Source organism: Rhynchophorus ferrugineus, unplaced genomic scaffold, assembly GCF_030347505.1.
Source record: "Rhynchophorus ferrugineus isolate W39M unplaced genomic scaffold, kcgeb_rfMv2 rfM6, whole genome shotgun sequence".
Classification (NCBI taxonomy): Eukaryota; Metazoa; Arthropoda; class Insecta; order Coleoptera; family Curculionidae; genus Rhynchophorus; species Rhynchophorus ferrugineus.
In genome coordinates, this window is record NW_027472585.1 from 17,435,524 (window position 1) to 17,449,230 (window position 13,707).

Genomic DNA, 13,707 nt, shown 5'->3' on the forward strand with positions numbered 1-13,707 from the left:
TGGTTTAATAATGAGTTTTTTATATTTGTACAGGCATAAAAATTGTAATAAAATTCTAATTATCATAAAATGTTTCTTATGCACAGTTAAATATTATTTAAAACTAATTTTCATTTTCTAAATTTGACTAAATAATGATAATGGGAATGTAAATAAAATGAAGTATTTTTACACTCAATTATATCGAAAGTGATTATTAGGGTAGATTAAAGGACATTAAATACTTCTGTGAAAACACTTGTAATACTTAATGGTTTGAATATATTTTTCGAATGAAAATTGAACGAAATCCTTCATAATTCAGTGGCGAAATATACCAACCTTTGGTTGCAAGACGCAATGTACTTCGCAGCACAGCAGCAGCTTTGAAGAACATATTTTTCTCCCCAAGCGCCAGCTGTAGTTTGACGATTATAATAATGAATTAATATTAACACTGTGTATGAAAAACAAATAGTGATTGTGCACTAAGATAGTACTGAACAAAATAGTCCGGAATTTGTTTTGAAAAATTGCAAATCAATTTCAAATTATCTTTAGAGAAATGTAACCATTAACATGTTCGACAAAATCAAAACGATTCCTACCTGGTTTCGTTGACTCTTTATCGTCATCAGAATCACTGTCGATGTGGGGTATCGAACCGACGAATTCGAACATAGGACTAGTTTGTATTGAACTATCTTTCTTGATCACCGGACTATCTGGCAATCTGCAAAGGCACTGACAAGAACATCCAACTATATCATCCTCTTGCCGATCCAGAGGTAGATACTGAAGACACTGAGGACACGGAAAACTTAAGTCATCCAAAGGCACCTGAAACGTAGATATATTTCAGTCACAGTTGTTGACGGATCATCTTGCTCGTACTCACCCTTTCGATAGCGTGTTCGACGGACACCAGAAGGTTCTGCAACAGTTCTGGTAACTCAACATTGTCGCAATCGTCAACACAACCGAACTCTAGGTCTGCGATCGAGCGTAGACTGGAACACATGATGTCATCAATGGACTGGAGCGGATTTCGGAATTCCGCTAGAGTGCGCCAGTGGAGTTGCTGGTGCAACTTCCAAATTAACGCTACCTGTATAACAAAGTAAGCAACGTAAACCTTTGGATCATATAAAATGTAAATATTGTAGGTTTACCTCAAGACCAGGCTGACTGCGATGTCGCACACAGATGTAGCAGTCTCGGTTGCGTAACAACGACGGATTTAAACAAGACAAATGAACTACTACTCCGGAATAACCGGAACACAATGGCCATCCTGCAGGAGAAGAACTATCGCCTGATTGCTCATCCTGAAAACAAAATAAAAAGTTTGCTATAACGAATATAACTTGATATATCCACAAAGTAAGTGTGGTTTATTTTATTACAATATTAATTTAAATTAAAACAAATTATAGCTCAAATGTGTGCCTATTATCTTTTTAAGCTTAGAAAAAATTATTAAAAACTCATCTATGTTTAGAATATTTTGAAGTATACAGTAAAACAATATTCCTGAGTTCTCTATTAGAATTTATATAATTACAGTTATTTTCGTCAAAGATCGCTTTTAGGTTCCAACGCATTCATATTAAGATTTAAACTGCACGCTTTTAAAACTGAACGTTTTCAAACTAACTTTTCCGACTATAATAATATTGAGAGTTGTCAGAAAACCACTGTAACTTTTACTAAACATATTCTATCAAGATATTTAGCATAACACTCTTAATATATTCTAATATTTTTATCGATCTATTGTTCGTGAATTTTGAATTATAAAGAAAAATCTAAAACATGGATGAATATTGTAATTTTTCGGTGAATATATATTAGGAAATTAGAAAAAACATATAAGATAACACAAAAATTGCGCATATTCTCCAATATTGCCTGAAAAAAGTTGCCAATTTTGCTTAACGGATATTTTAACAGTCAAATTGGAATAAAAAGTGAGAAAACAATAAACAGAAAGGAAAACGTAGATTATGCGGATATATGAGCTGCTTCAACGTATCGCTTTTTTTTTCACTTCAAATAGGCATTTATTGAGAAAAATTGATATAGTATATATTAATCAAAATCGAATCGTTGGTTAATTTAAACACTTCTTCGGTGTTTACTTCAGCACAAGTGTTACAAGCTGTATCTGAGCATTATCATGCAACAGGATGACTTTGAGTCTATTACTGATGGTATTCTTTATAATAATAAATCATTTAATTAGTTTATAAGATGTCAGCAGATATCTGTAGTAACGGTTTCATTCGGTTTGAGCAGCTAGTAGTACATTGCACCTTACTAATCCCACTATATAATAAATGGCCCCCCTGGACTAAATAAATACTTTTTATCGTTTGAGATTATTATAGATCCATATTCTATGAATCATAATACACCACAGGAAACTATCTTTTGGACAGACAAGCAATAAAGCCTGCAAAAATTAAACGGTTCGAAACGACAATTTCAATTAATTCGTGTGGTAGTTATTGTCCCTCGTTTTGGATCTTTCTTATCGCATGAAAACTTTTGATTCATCAACTGCTAAGCTGCCTGTAGTTTTAGTTTGTTGAGTTTGAGTTTCAGACAATTGGCATATGATAAACCAATATTGCCATACGCTACAAAAAGAATTTGATGGGCTTCGGCAGTAGTTTTATTCAAATCAAACAATAAAAGAGATGAATAATGTAAATATAATTTTAGGCTTACCGTAGTAATTAGCGACTGTATATACTAAAGAAATCGACAAGAATAAATGAAAAACCTTTATTTTATGTAGATAAATGTCAAAACCATTCAAGATGAAAGTTAAGTTAAATTGTTTATATTAGTACATCGCGTTTTGAGCAATATTTATCGCTGCTCAAAATACATGAAAGAAACAATAACACATGGGCTGAAAAGTCCCGGGACTAACTTATAGATGGCGCTAGTTTTATTGAATCCACCGCTTTTTCAGTTAGTTTCAGAGTTCAGTTCACCTATATTAATCTACAAAGAGAAACAAAAAAAGCTGTTAAAATTTCATGAAATTTTACTCGTAAGTTTGTGAGCTACGGTTCAGTACCTTTGACAGTACTTTTGTTATTTTCAAAACAATGGATCAAAAACAATTTCGCGTTTAAATATTACACTGCTTCTTGATGGTAAAAAATACCGATCTAGAGAAGCAATGGCTTGAAAAGTGTTAAAGGACTCCGCTCCATCAGAAACAACAATAAAACGTTGGTTTGCTGACTTCAAACGTAGTCGTGCAGACACCGATGACGCAGAACGCAGTGGACGTCCAAATGAGTTATCACCAATAAACATAATAAAAATCCACAAAATCGTTTTGAATAATCGAAAAGTGAAGTTGTGTGAGTTAGCCAACATCGTAATGATATAAAAGAATGTGTTGGTTTTGTATTGCATCAACCTTTGACTATGAGAAAGCTCTGTTCAAAGTGGGTGCCGCATTTCCTCACTGTTAACACTATAGTAGTACGTCCAGTAGTCTTGTACTCAAAGCAAGAGTCTTAAGAAAAAAATATTTCAATTATTACATTGAATCAGCTCAAAACACAAAGCATATGACGACACATTCGTGTGTAAATAAAACATGAACTGAAGAAAACGGAGTTCCTCAAAACCTCCAAGATATCGTTCTAGTACAGCCAGATTTGTGAGATTGTAAACGAAAATCATAGAATTGTGAATTAGAATTTTAAAAAATACCCAGTCCGTTGTTGAGCTATCTAAACATCCATTACTATGCTATAACATATTTGAACTCGTTTTAACAATAACTGAAAAGTTCTTAGAATTATATTATAATTATTCCTATTAAAGAAAGCTGTTAGATAACCGCAAAAATAGCACCGTCATCAGAATATTTACACCTGAGACCGTACGTATCCGCGTCCCCGATTTACGATGCATTCGAATCGAAAAGCTCCCAAAGTCTACATGATTATTTCCCATGAAACCCCACCTCTTTCGACTTTTGTTTAAAACAACAAATTTAGCTAACACCCACTATTTTTTTCTATTCGCTAATAATGTGAATTGTACAGCCGACCAAGTGGAACTTTCATTGGAACTATTTGTAATGTTGAACACAATGAAAAAAGCGCAGATCAAAGATTAAGTCCCTTTTTCTATTATTGGTATTATTAATTTTTTTCGGTGTTCTTTCATTGGATTTTATACAATCGCTATCTTGATGGTAAAATCATTATCATAATGCAATAGTAATTATTCTCATTATTTCGATTATTTAGACGGATAAAACGTTCGAAAACAAGTGATTCAAGTAAAAAAAGAAAGCGGAGAACTGGTTTAATATTATTTTGAATCGAGGATTCCCAATTTATATAACTGGGACATATAAAATTGAAAAGATAATTAAGAATAATGAGTGTTGTTATTGGGTTGGAAAAAAACCTATTTAATTTTTGTGGTGTGAAATGAGAATCATCTTTTTATATAAAAACTAAAGACTTTAGCAGTGGGTATGATAATTATTCGTCATCTCTCTTTAAGAATGAGCTCCAGAAATGACGAAGGAAATGATAACAGATGGAGACGAAGCAAATGACAATAAAATAACATATAAGAATAATATGAGAAATGTAATAAGTATAGGAGAGAGACACAAAGATTCTCCAAAAAATGGTATCCTCTTCTCATATACCTTCTATGCTGTACTTGATTTTAACTTGGAGATATAAGAAGATATATAAGAAGATATACGTCTAAAACAATTCCCTCAGCAGACCGGAGGACCCTCAGGGAAACTTCTCTGGTCTTATCTCTTTCTGTGTCACCTTTTGTAGTATCTAGGAGTCCAGTATAATTAACAAAGTTATAATCTGGATGCCAAGAGTTCAGATACTAGTGACCATGTTAAGTTTCAAGTACGACATTTGTTGAATGACAAATGTTGAATTTTTGTTTGTCAATAATATTAAAATAATGCGAATGTCCATTGATGAACACAATAAATGTTTGCCTTCATCTTTACGTTAATATTTTCCTTATATTTCTATTGACTTCTAGAGAATCTTTGGGCGCAAAAGATATTACAAATTTGCATGTATCGAGAGCTAAAAATAATAAAAACATAACAAAAACCTGTACATAAATATTAAATAAATAGTAATTTGAATTATTAAATAAGATAGAGATTGTAAGAAATGACAATATAATGCAAGCTAAGAGAAAAACATATTGTAATTTTTTTTGAATCAAAATCATTTGTATTTTTGTATCTCTTCTTTAATACTAGTCTTTTTATCATACACAATTTCTTACTTAAAATATTTTCACCAAACAAATTGAACCGACTCAAAAAATAGATAAGGAACTCATTAATAGGTAAAAAATTATTAAACTCACATTTTCAATACAAAAAAAGTTTTAAAATAAAATATGTACATAATAGTCGTAATAAATAAATAAAAATAAGCAAAAAAACTGATTTAACCTATCTATTACACGTATATTATATTCTACTATATACACACAATTTAGGTTAATACCTACCTAAACCTATTTAGCTATTTGAAATATTATTTTAACTACTACCAACTGATCACTTTGAAAACAGTGCCGAGCAACAAATTAGACAGCTTTGTTTTGTTCGTTATTTAATTTTGTGTACAAGTATGTCACAAAATTATATTATTATTTTTGTATTGTTAGGGTTTGGCAACGACATCAAAGTGATTAGTTGGTAGTAGTTAAATTAATAATGTAAATAATAAATAAATATGTTTAGGTAGGTATTAAGATAAATTGTTCTCCCACCAGATCCTGATTTGGTTCCAAAGAGACCACCTCGGAAGTACACTCTTTCGAATAAAAAAAGAATTTTGAAAATCGATCCATAATTGACGGGGAAATCAGCGAACATACAAATCAAACTTTTCTTTATTTTCCATTTTACCTTAAACTATTTTGGACAGCTTATTCTTTGATAGGACTCGTTTTGTTATTTTCTTTGAAGTGACCAACAGTAATCGCGTATCATATTTATATTGAAAAATCCCTGGTCCTGATTATGACAGAAATAGACTAACTTTTATCAGACTACGACTACCAGGAATTTTGATATTCTCTGTAATATTAGCTGTAACAAGTTGATACTTGGGGGCCTCCATTGTGCCTGAAAATAAGTTCTTGAAATAATATTCGCCAAAAAAATTACCTCATTCCGTTTAATTTTTGCTAAATAAGGAAATTGTATGTATAGTTTTTGGTACAAGACTTTTACTTGTCATGTGGTTGCCTTCTTTTTCTCTGCCGTCTCACCCACATGGAAACAGTGTAAATTTAATTTTTTACCAAGAATCATGAACACAATGGGTGTAAATATTTGCATTGCATAATAATAAACACTTAAAACTTTTTTAAACTGAAATCTTAAAATCTAAGGAATACATATCAAATATGGTAAAAGACGGTATAGTAAAAAAGATATTTTAAAACAGGCAAAACGGCCGGACTTCTGGGAAGAAAAGTATTACAAGTTAGAAGAATCACTGTATTCCCTGTATATGACTATTTCACTTTCCAACACTATAATTGATGCATCCGTTTTTATTCGACGAAAAATCGTTTTTAAAGAAAAATTGACCTTTAAAATAATGAAATTTCAAATGCACACTGAACGCTCCAACTCTGCTGATGATATATTTGTTTTGGTTTGCACTGGACGGTTTGTATGGGCACAGGTTTTAAATAAAATAAGTTCTTGAAATAATATTCGCCAAAAAAATTACCCCATCCCGTTTAATTTTTGCTAAATAAGGAAATTGTATGTATAGTTATTGGTTCAAGACTTTTACTTGTCATGTGGTTGTATTTTTTTTCTCTGCCGTCTCACCCACATGGAAACTGTGTAAATTTTATTTTTTACCAAGAATCATGAACACAATGAGTGTAAATATTTGCATTGCATAATAATAAACACTTAAAACTTTTTACACTGAAATCTTAAAATCTAAGGAATACACGATCTTTTCATCATTATTTTCAGCGCTCCAGGTAACACTGAAAATACATAAAATTAATGAAAACACCTTTTCATCGTTGATTTGTGTAGCTAACATCGACAGTAATCATAAGTTAATCAATCATTGAAATTAATTCATACTTATCGGTAATCTAAATCATACTTATAATTTATTTATATAACAGAAATTCAAATTCGTTCATTCAAAAACAACGATAACCATTATAGCTACACATATATCGATCAAAATTACATATGTTACTATTAATGTGTCGTATATATTTCGACATAATTCGATAAGATTTATTAAAACGCGAATATCAAATAGTACACGTTGATTTGGATGGAATTTACGTAGGGGCAAACTAAAATCTTAAAAAACAATAATGTATTACTAATGTATTTGACCAATCGCCTGTCTAATATATGTTATTATTGCGGAATAACAATAAACTATATGAAATGGAACGCTTACTGGCTAATAAATTATTTAGAAAATCTAATTACCTTACGGTATGTTTAAACGCTATATAGTATACTTAAAACTACTTTCCTTTGGTAGTTCGTTTAACACTTAAGATAATAATAGAATCGTTTCTAGCATGTGAAATAACTATATTATCAAAGAGAACATCTTAAAATTAAGTATTTAGTAGTTTCCTTGCCATTAACACCTTTTGTAAAACTTGCATATTTTATTCATTTTTTTGACAAGGTCCAGCTTAAACAATAAAATAATTACCCTTTTAATTTTTTTATGATTACTCTTAGTAGTTCCACAATGTGCCCAGAGGGCAATAAGTATTTGTTATGTTTATATTATATATACATGGCATGTAGAAAATCACATCTACAGAATACTATTTTAATTAATTGGTCTTATTTTAAAGCTTATTCTAAAGTCTATATATGTCCAATAATCAGATCGGATGGTGCTAGATGTTTTAATCTACCCACTTCACTGTCATTTCTCATATTTAGCTGATTAGCAAGTACATTGGGCTGTTCATAACACTCTTTCGAAGTACTTCACACAAACACGTCGAATTACACTAGTTATTGGTTCTAGAGCAATATCGCAATGTATCATTTCATTTCAAACATAGTACGGAGCAACACTGTATTTTGGAATCGTTGTATGATAGATATATTAGACTTGTTAGTGATTCCCCATAGTTAGATTCCATATGACCAAATAGGCTTGAGTATAGACTTATACAATAATATCTTGTTATCTAATGATAACTTGGATTTGCGTCCGATAAGCGAATACGTTTGGTAGAGCCTTTTGAAATGAAAATCAATCTCGACATGTTCCTTTCGATAAAACCATGGTCCAGGGGATAATATAGCTGCAGATTTCCTTTGAATAATATAGGGCGCGCATTTAAAGAAGCTGTATATCGTTTTAAAATATATTCCTAAAAAAAGAAGTTGTTCAGAAATTCATGATAAAGGAATATAATTAAATATAATTTAACAGTCAACAAATTTGGATTAATTGACAACTTATAATAATAGGATCAATCATCAGAATGGTTAGACAATAGAAAATGTATCATTTTCCTTCAGGGTAATTTATTTTATCTTTATAGGAATGATCCATTGTTGTTTGTGTGTATTGACTTTGTTTGTTCGAACACTCGCTACCATTTCGTGGAAGAATTTACACGGGAACTGAAAGCATTTATTGATTTATAACATCTTTATGTATTAGTCTATAGAAAACTATTAGTCTGGGAAGTATCCGTAGAGATATGCAGCTCCTTGAAGCATGTAAGACATCCCTTTATACATTGTTGCGAAATAGAGCATTTAAATGAACTTCCAGATATTGCTTTTAAAATAATATAATTTTTAAAAGCATTTGAACATTGATAACTTTATTATCAAGATTTATTATTTCATTTTTTTATCTAGAGAAGACATGGTTATTTCAAAATGGGACATTTTTACATTCTTGGAAAGACACTATTTATTAAAAAGAGTGCAAAAAAGGAAACGTTTATGAAAACAGGCAACAATGCATTATACTGTATGATTTATATTTTTATTAGATTTTTTATTAAATTTATATTAGATTTTCTAATCAAAATACTGTTTAATAACTCATTTTGCAGATTCTTGTTTTCTATGCTGAAAATATGAATGGATGCTGTAGCACAGTTAGTGTCTTCCACGTATAATAGCGATCGTAGAGAAATGGACAATAAAATGTTTTGCGTTGTTTTAAAAATTAGCTGTTAAAGAACTTGCAGGAACCATCAATTATTGTTAAGGGCAATGCACCATGGCATCTCACACTAATTAAGGAATGACTTGCAAAACATAAATTAAGTTTTGAAAATAATATGTTATAGAGTGAATTATTTTAAATTGTTACTTTGAATATATAAGTGAAATGTTTAATTGCATTTTATGTAATTTGCTTTTTTACAATTTGGTCTGAAGAAAGATAGTCTGTAAATTAGATGGCTGGACAATATGACCATAGAGTGTTACGCCTTCCTAATAATGTAATGATTGACTTGAACGATGACTCTGATAGTAACAGTGATATAATGAAACTACTGGTATGTGGGCTTGTAGTCCAATGATTTTGTTTTATCCACGATGGATAACCGAGGTAAAGTGATGAGAGCACAAACGGTACAAAATGTGGATACCTAATTAATAAAGGGTAACTGTAGAAAATTTATAATTCGGTTGTATCAGATTTATGTGTATAGATATGTGTGTAATGGTTCAAAATAAATATGAGCATTTGGATAGAATGTATAAGGTGAGAATGAATACTGACTATTTTTCAGATATGGAAAATATATTGCGGAAATAAAATCTAATTTTATCAAGAAAATTTACAAAAGTTGTAACAGAAGAAACTAAGAAAATAAAAATGACTTGATAGGGACGTAAAACTTAAATATGCTCACTAATGGTTGTAAAATACGTTACTTGTATGTAGAATAATTAATTAGGTTGATTAGGTCGCCAAGGGATACCGCTAATTAAAATACGCTTAGAACTCCACCTCGTAGGTTGAGTGGAAAAGAGTTTAATGTAGATATAATAAAACAACTCTAACCTACAAATTATATGTATTAAGTTTGTTAACATTCATTTTGTTTCAATATTTTACATTAACATTGCGACGTTTTGGCTATAGACTATAACTATGATATTTTAACACTTAATAAGGAAATGGTTAATTGCTCCCATAACTTTGCATTTCCAAGAACAACTCCCTCAACTTTGGTATCCAGACTTAATTACAAACAACGAAAAACGATAAAACGTGCCCTCCAATTGATTTACATCCGCCGGTAACCAGTAATTGAATAAATTTTACCGTCTTATTAATATTTATTAAATATTTAGTGAATATATAGCTATAGCATTTTTCCCACACCGTGACGGAGAGCAGAACCAGAGGCTTCCTCCACGTCTCTTGTTTGTTTTATGATCCCCGCAGATAATTGAATCATCTGATTATGTGTGTGTGGTGTCGTTGCCACTTCCTTATTGAATACACCGAGCCATTTGAATATATTCTATCATTTAAATGCATGGAGAAGTCGTGAAATGATATTATATGTAAAAGAATGGGAAAGTGCAAAGGAAATTTATTTCGCATGAATTCCTATGAAAATGATGTTGTCGTGCTCATATTTTCGAATATATAAATTGATTAACTATTAATATTATACAGTATTTGTTCTCATATCAAATATGGTAAAACACGGTGTAGTAAAAAAGGTATTTTAAAACAGGCAAAACGGCCGGGCTTGTGGGAAGAAAAGTATTACAAGTTAGAAGAATCACTGTGGTTCCCTTTATATGACTTCAACTCCTATTTCACTTTCCAATACTATGATTGATGCACCCGTTTTCATTCGACGAAATATATATATGTCGATAGTAGTCTTGGATTTTGAATGACCGCAAATTGAAATTGAATGAAATAGCAGACATTCTAAAGATATCAAGTGAACGTGTACATTACATCATTCACGAATATTTGGGTAATGAGAAGGCTCTGCGCAAAGTGGGTGCCACGCGAGCTCACTTTTGACCAAAAAGAATGTCGAGTTGATGATTCGGAGCAGCGTTTGAAGATGATTAAGCGTAATAAACCCGAGTTTTTGTGTCAATATCTGACAATGGATAAAATATGACTTCATGATTTCACTCAAAAATTTTGTCAAATGAAGCGGTGATCGCCAAAACTGAGGCCTATTTTGAAACAATGGACAAATCGTGTTACAAAAATGGTATCGAAAAATTGGAAAGTCGCTATAATCAGTGCATCACCCTTGAAGGGAATTATAATGAATGAAAAAAACAATTTTGCCAAAAAATATGTTTTACTATGGTAAACCGAGGGCTTTTCAATTGATCTGTTAGAAGAGCATCAAGATAATTCATATATAATATAAATTGTGGTCCTCACCAGCATCATAAAAAGATCTTACAACTTTTAAAAATGCACTAATAATAGAAAAAACATTATTAAAATGGAAGAACTACATGATCTGCGGATACACTGAAAAAAAAAAGACATTGCATCATATCAAAGAAAAGGGGTGAATGATTACTAAATTACTGTTAGCGTATTTATTCAAATTTTACTAGAGATTCATTCTTAATAACAGATGTCCTATTGTACATACCTAATTAAAGTTAAATTGGCATACCTAGTTAAAGGCGTAACCTAGTTAATTAAGACGTAAATATAATGAAATTTTCTTATGCTTATTCTTTTTACGAAACAATGGCAATTATTTCCACTTTCAGTCTCATTAGCTTCGGTAAAACAGCTTTGTGTAATTCAATGTTTGTTCTACATTGTCGCCCAATGTCTAGTAAGTTTGCGTATATATTTTAACGCAACCAATTAACAACCTCCTAATTAACATAAATAAGAAATCCATCTTGTTGGTTAGGTATTTATGTAATTTCGTTGATCAAATATTTTAGTTTAAGTAGAATTCGTCTTCGCTAAGTTATTCCTTTAACTAATGTTGTTATATAAGTATGTAAGAGATATCCGAACAACTGTCTTTGCTATAAGGACATAATCATCAAAAAATTTTCTATTGAGACCTTTTTTAATAAAAAAAAACCTAAAATTTTCCTCACTAACATCAAGTTCACTACCAAATGTGCCTTTGTGTAAAATTACTATACAGGTTGTTAAAAATAACACCTACTACGATTTCTAATGACTCTTTGAAATGTGAGATGAACCATAGTTCAGAGGATTCTGGATGCTGGAATTGGAAGCTGGATTAGCTAGATGTTGAGAAGTCAATATGACCCACCAATATTAAAATCTGAAATCTTAGTATTTAAGAAAAATAAATTTTATTATTCAAAATGTACTGAAAATATGTATTAAATGTTGGCAATATGGTGAGTAACATGTAGCTCACTCAGTCAAATGAAGTAAGGTGGAATAATTATGGACAAATTCATTCAGACAACAATGACGGTTGAGAATAAGAACACTTTGGACGAAACTTTAATAGAAAATTAAGTCTAAAGATGATCCTTTAAATATTAATGCAGAAGCCTGATGATAGTATGTTCGGTTCCAACTTAGAAGCAACTAGAAATAAATAGAGCCTTGGATATTATTTAAAGTAGTTATAACTAAGGTGTTGAGCAATATAAAAGCACTTTTATATAGTTAAACTCATTGTAGATAATATAATAAACAAATTTAATACTCTTGATTGGATGATGAGCCTTAAACCCCACATTTTGTACAACCATCTTTGCTTCTTTGCTGAAAGTATAAGCATCTAACATTTCAGCACTTAATATTTATACTAGTCAAACTAGACCTTATTTATTTAAATATATAATCGATAGCATATTGTGAGAGAATTGTGGGTAATAAAAAACTGATATCAAATACGGTTACAGCACCAGCACCCAAAAATTTATAAAACAAATTTACAAATATTTTTGCTGACCTTTGTAATCCAAACAATTTACTGTTTTACCAATTCGGTGAACAAAATTCCTCTTGAATTTCGTAAATTTGGCGCTTCTTAAGCAAAGTTATATATCTCTTCAAAACCATTTCATAAAGCCTATTATTAAATAATAATAATTAATTGATAAGATCAGTAATCAGAAAGAGTAAGTAATGTGACTTTAATTGAACCCAATAGAACATATTCAAAGAAAGGATCGACTGTTTGGAATCATTGTAAAAGTTGAACAATCATTTTAAAGTTTCCAAGGAATAATGACAACATTTGAGGAAATATAACAATAATGGAGAGGCAATATTAGTTCCTTCTGAAGGTATTTATTCATTGGACGTTGATGTATATGAACAAGAGTTTAGATGAAGACACTAGCCCTGTACCATATATACGTCGCATACGCACCATTCCTCTTAATTTTCATCAAGTCTCTCTCCAAAACCATACAATTATTTAATTCAACCCAGTAGCACATATTCAATGCAAGGATCGACTATTTAAAATCATTGAAAGAGTTGAATTATCAATATCGTGAATCACTATAAAGTAGGCAAGGAATAATGACAATAAATTAGAAAATATAACAATGAAAGAAAGGCAAAATTAGTTCCATCTGGAGGTGTTTTACTTTAGTTGGACGTTGATATATATGAAAAAAGACTATAGACGGAGACACTAGCCCTGTATCAATAAATCACACACCACACCTGT

The 13,707-nt window shown here is 30.9% G+C and overlaps 1 protein-coding gene across 7 annotated transcripts in view; it reads right to left on the reverse strand.

Annotated features, from left to right (window-relative positions):
• Positions 1 to 13,707, reverse strand: part of LOC143197888 (uncharacterized) — a 533,325-nt gene that overhangs the window by 117,992 nt on the left and 401,626 nt on the right. For all 7 annotated transcript variants that reach the window (XM_076406675.1, XM_076406678.1, XM_076406674.1 and 4 more), the window contains exons 4-6: positions 1,152 to 1,307; positions 878 to 1,087; positions 588 to 819 (exon numbers count right to left, since the gene is read on the reverse strand). In XM_076406675.1, coding sequence (XP_076262790.1) covers positions 588 to 819; positions 878 to 1,087; positions 1,152 to 1,307 — 598 coding nt within the window. The remainder of the gene's footprint in view (positions 1 to 587; positions 820 to 877; positions 1,088 to 1,151; positions 1,308 to 13,707) is intronic.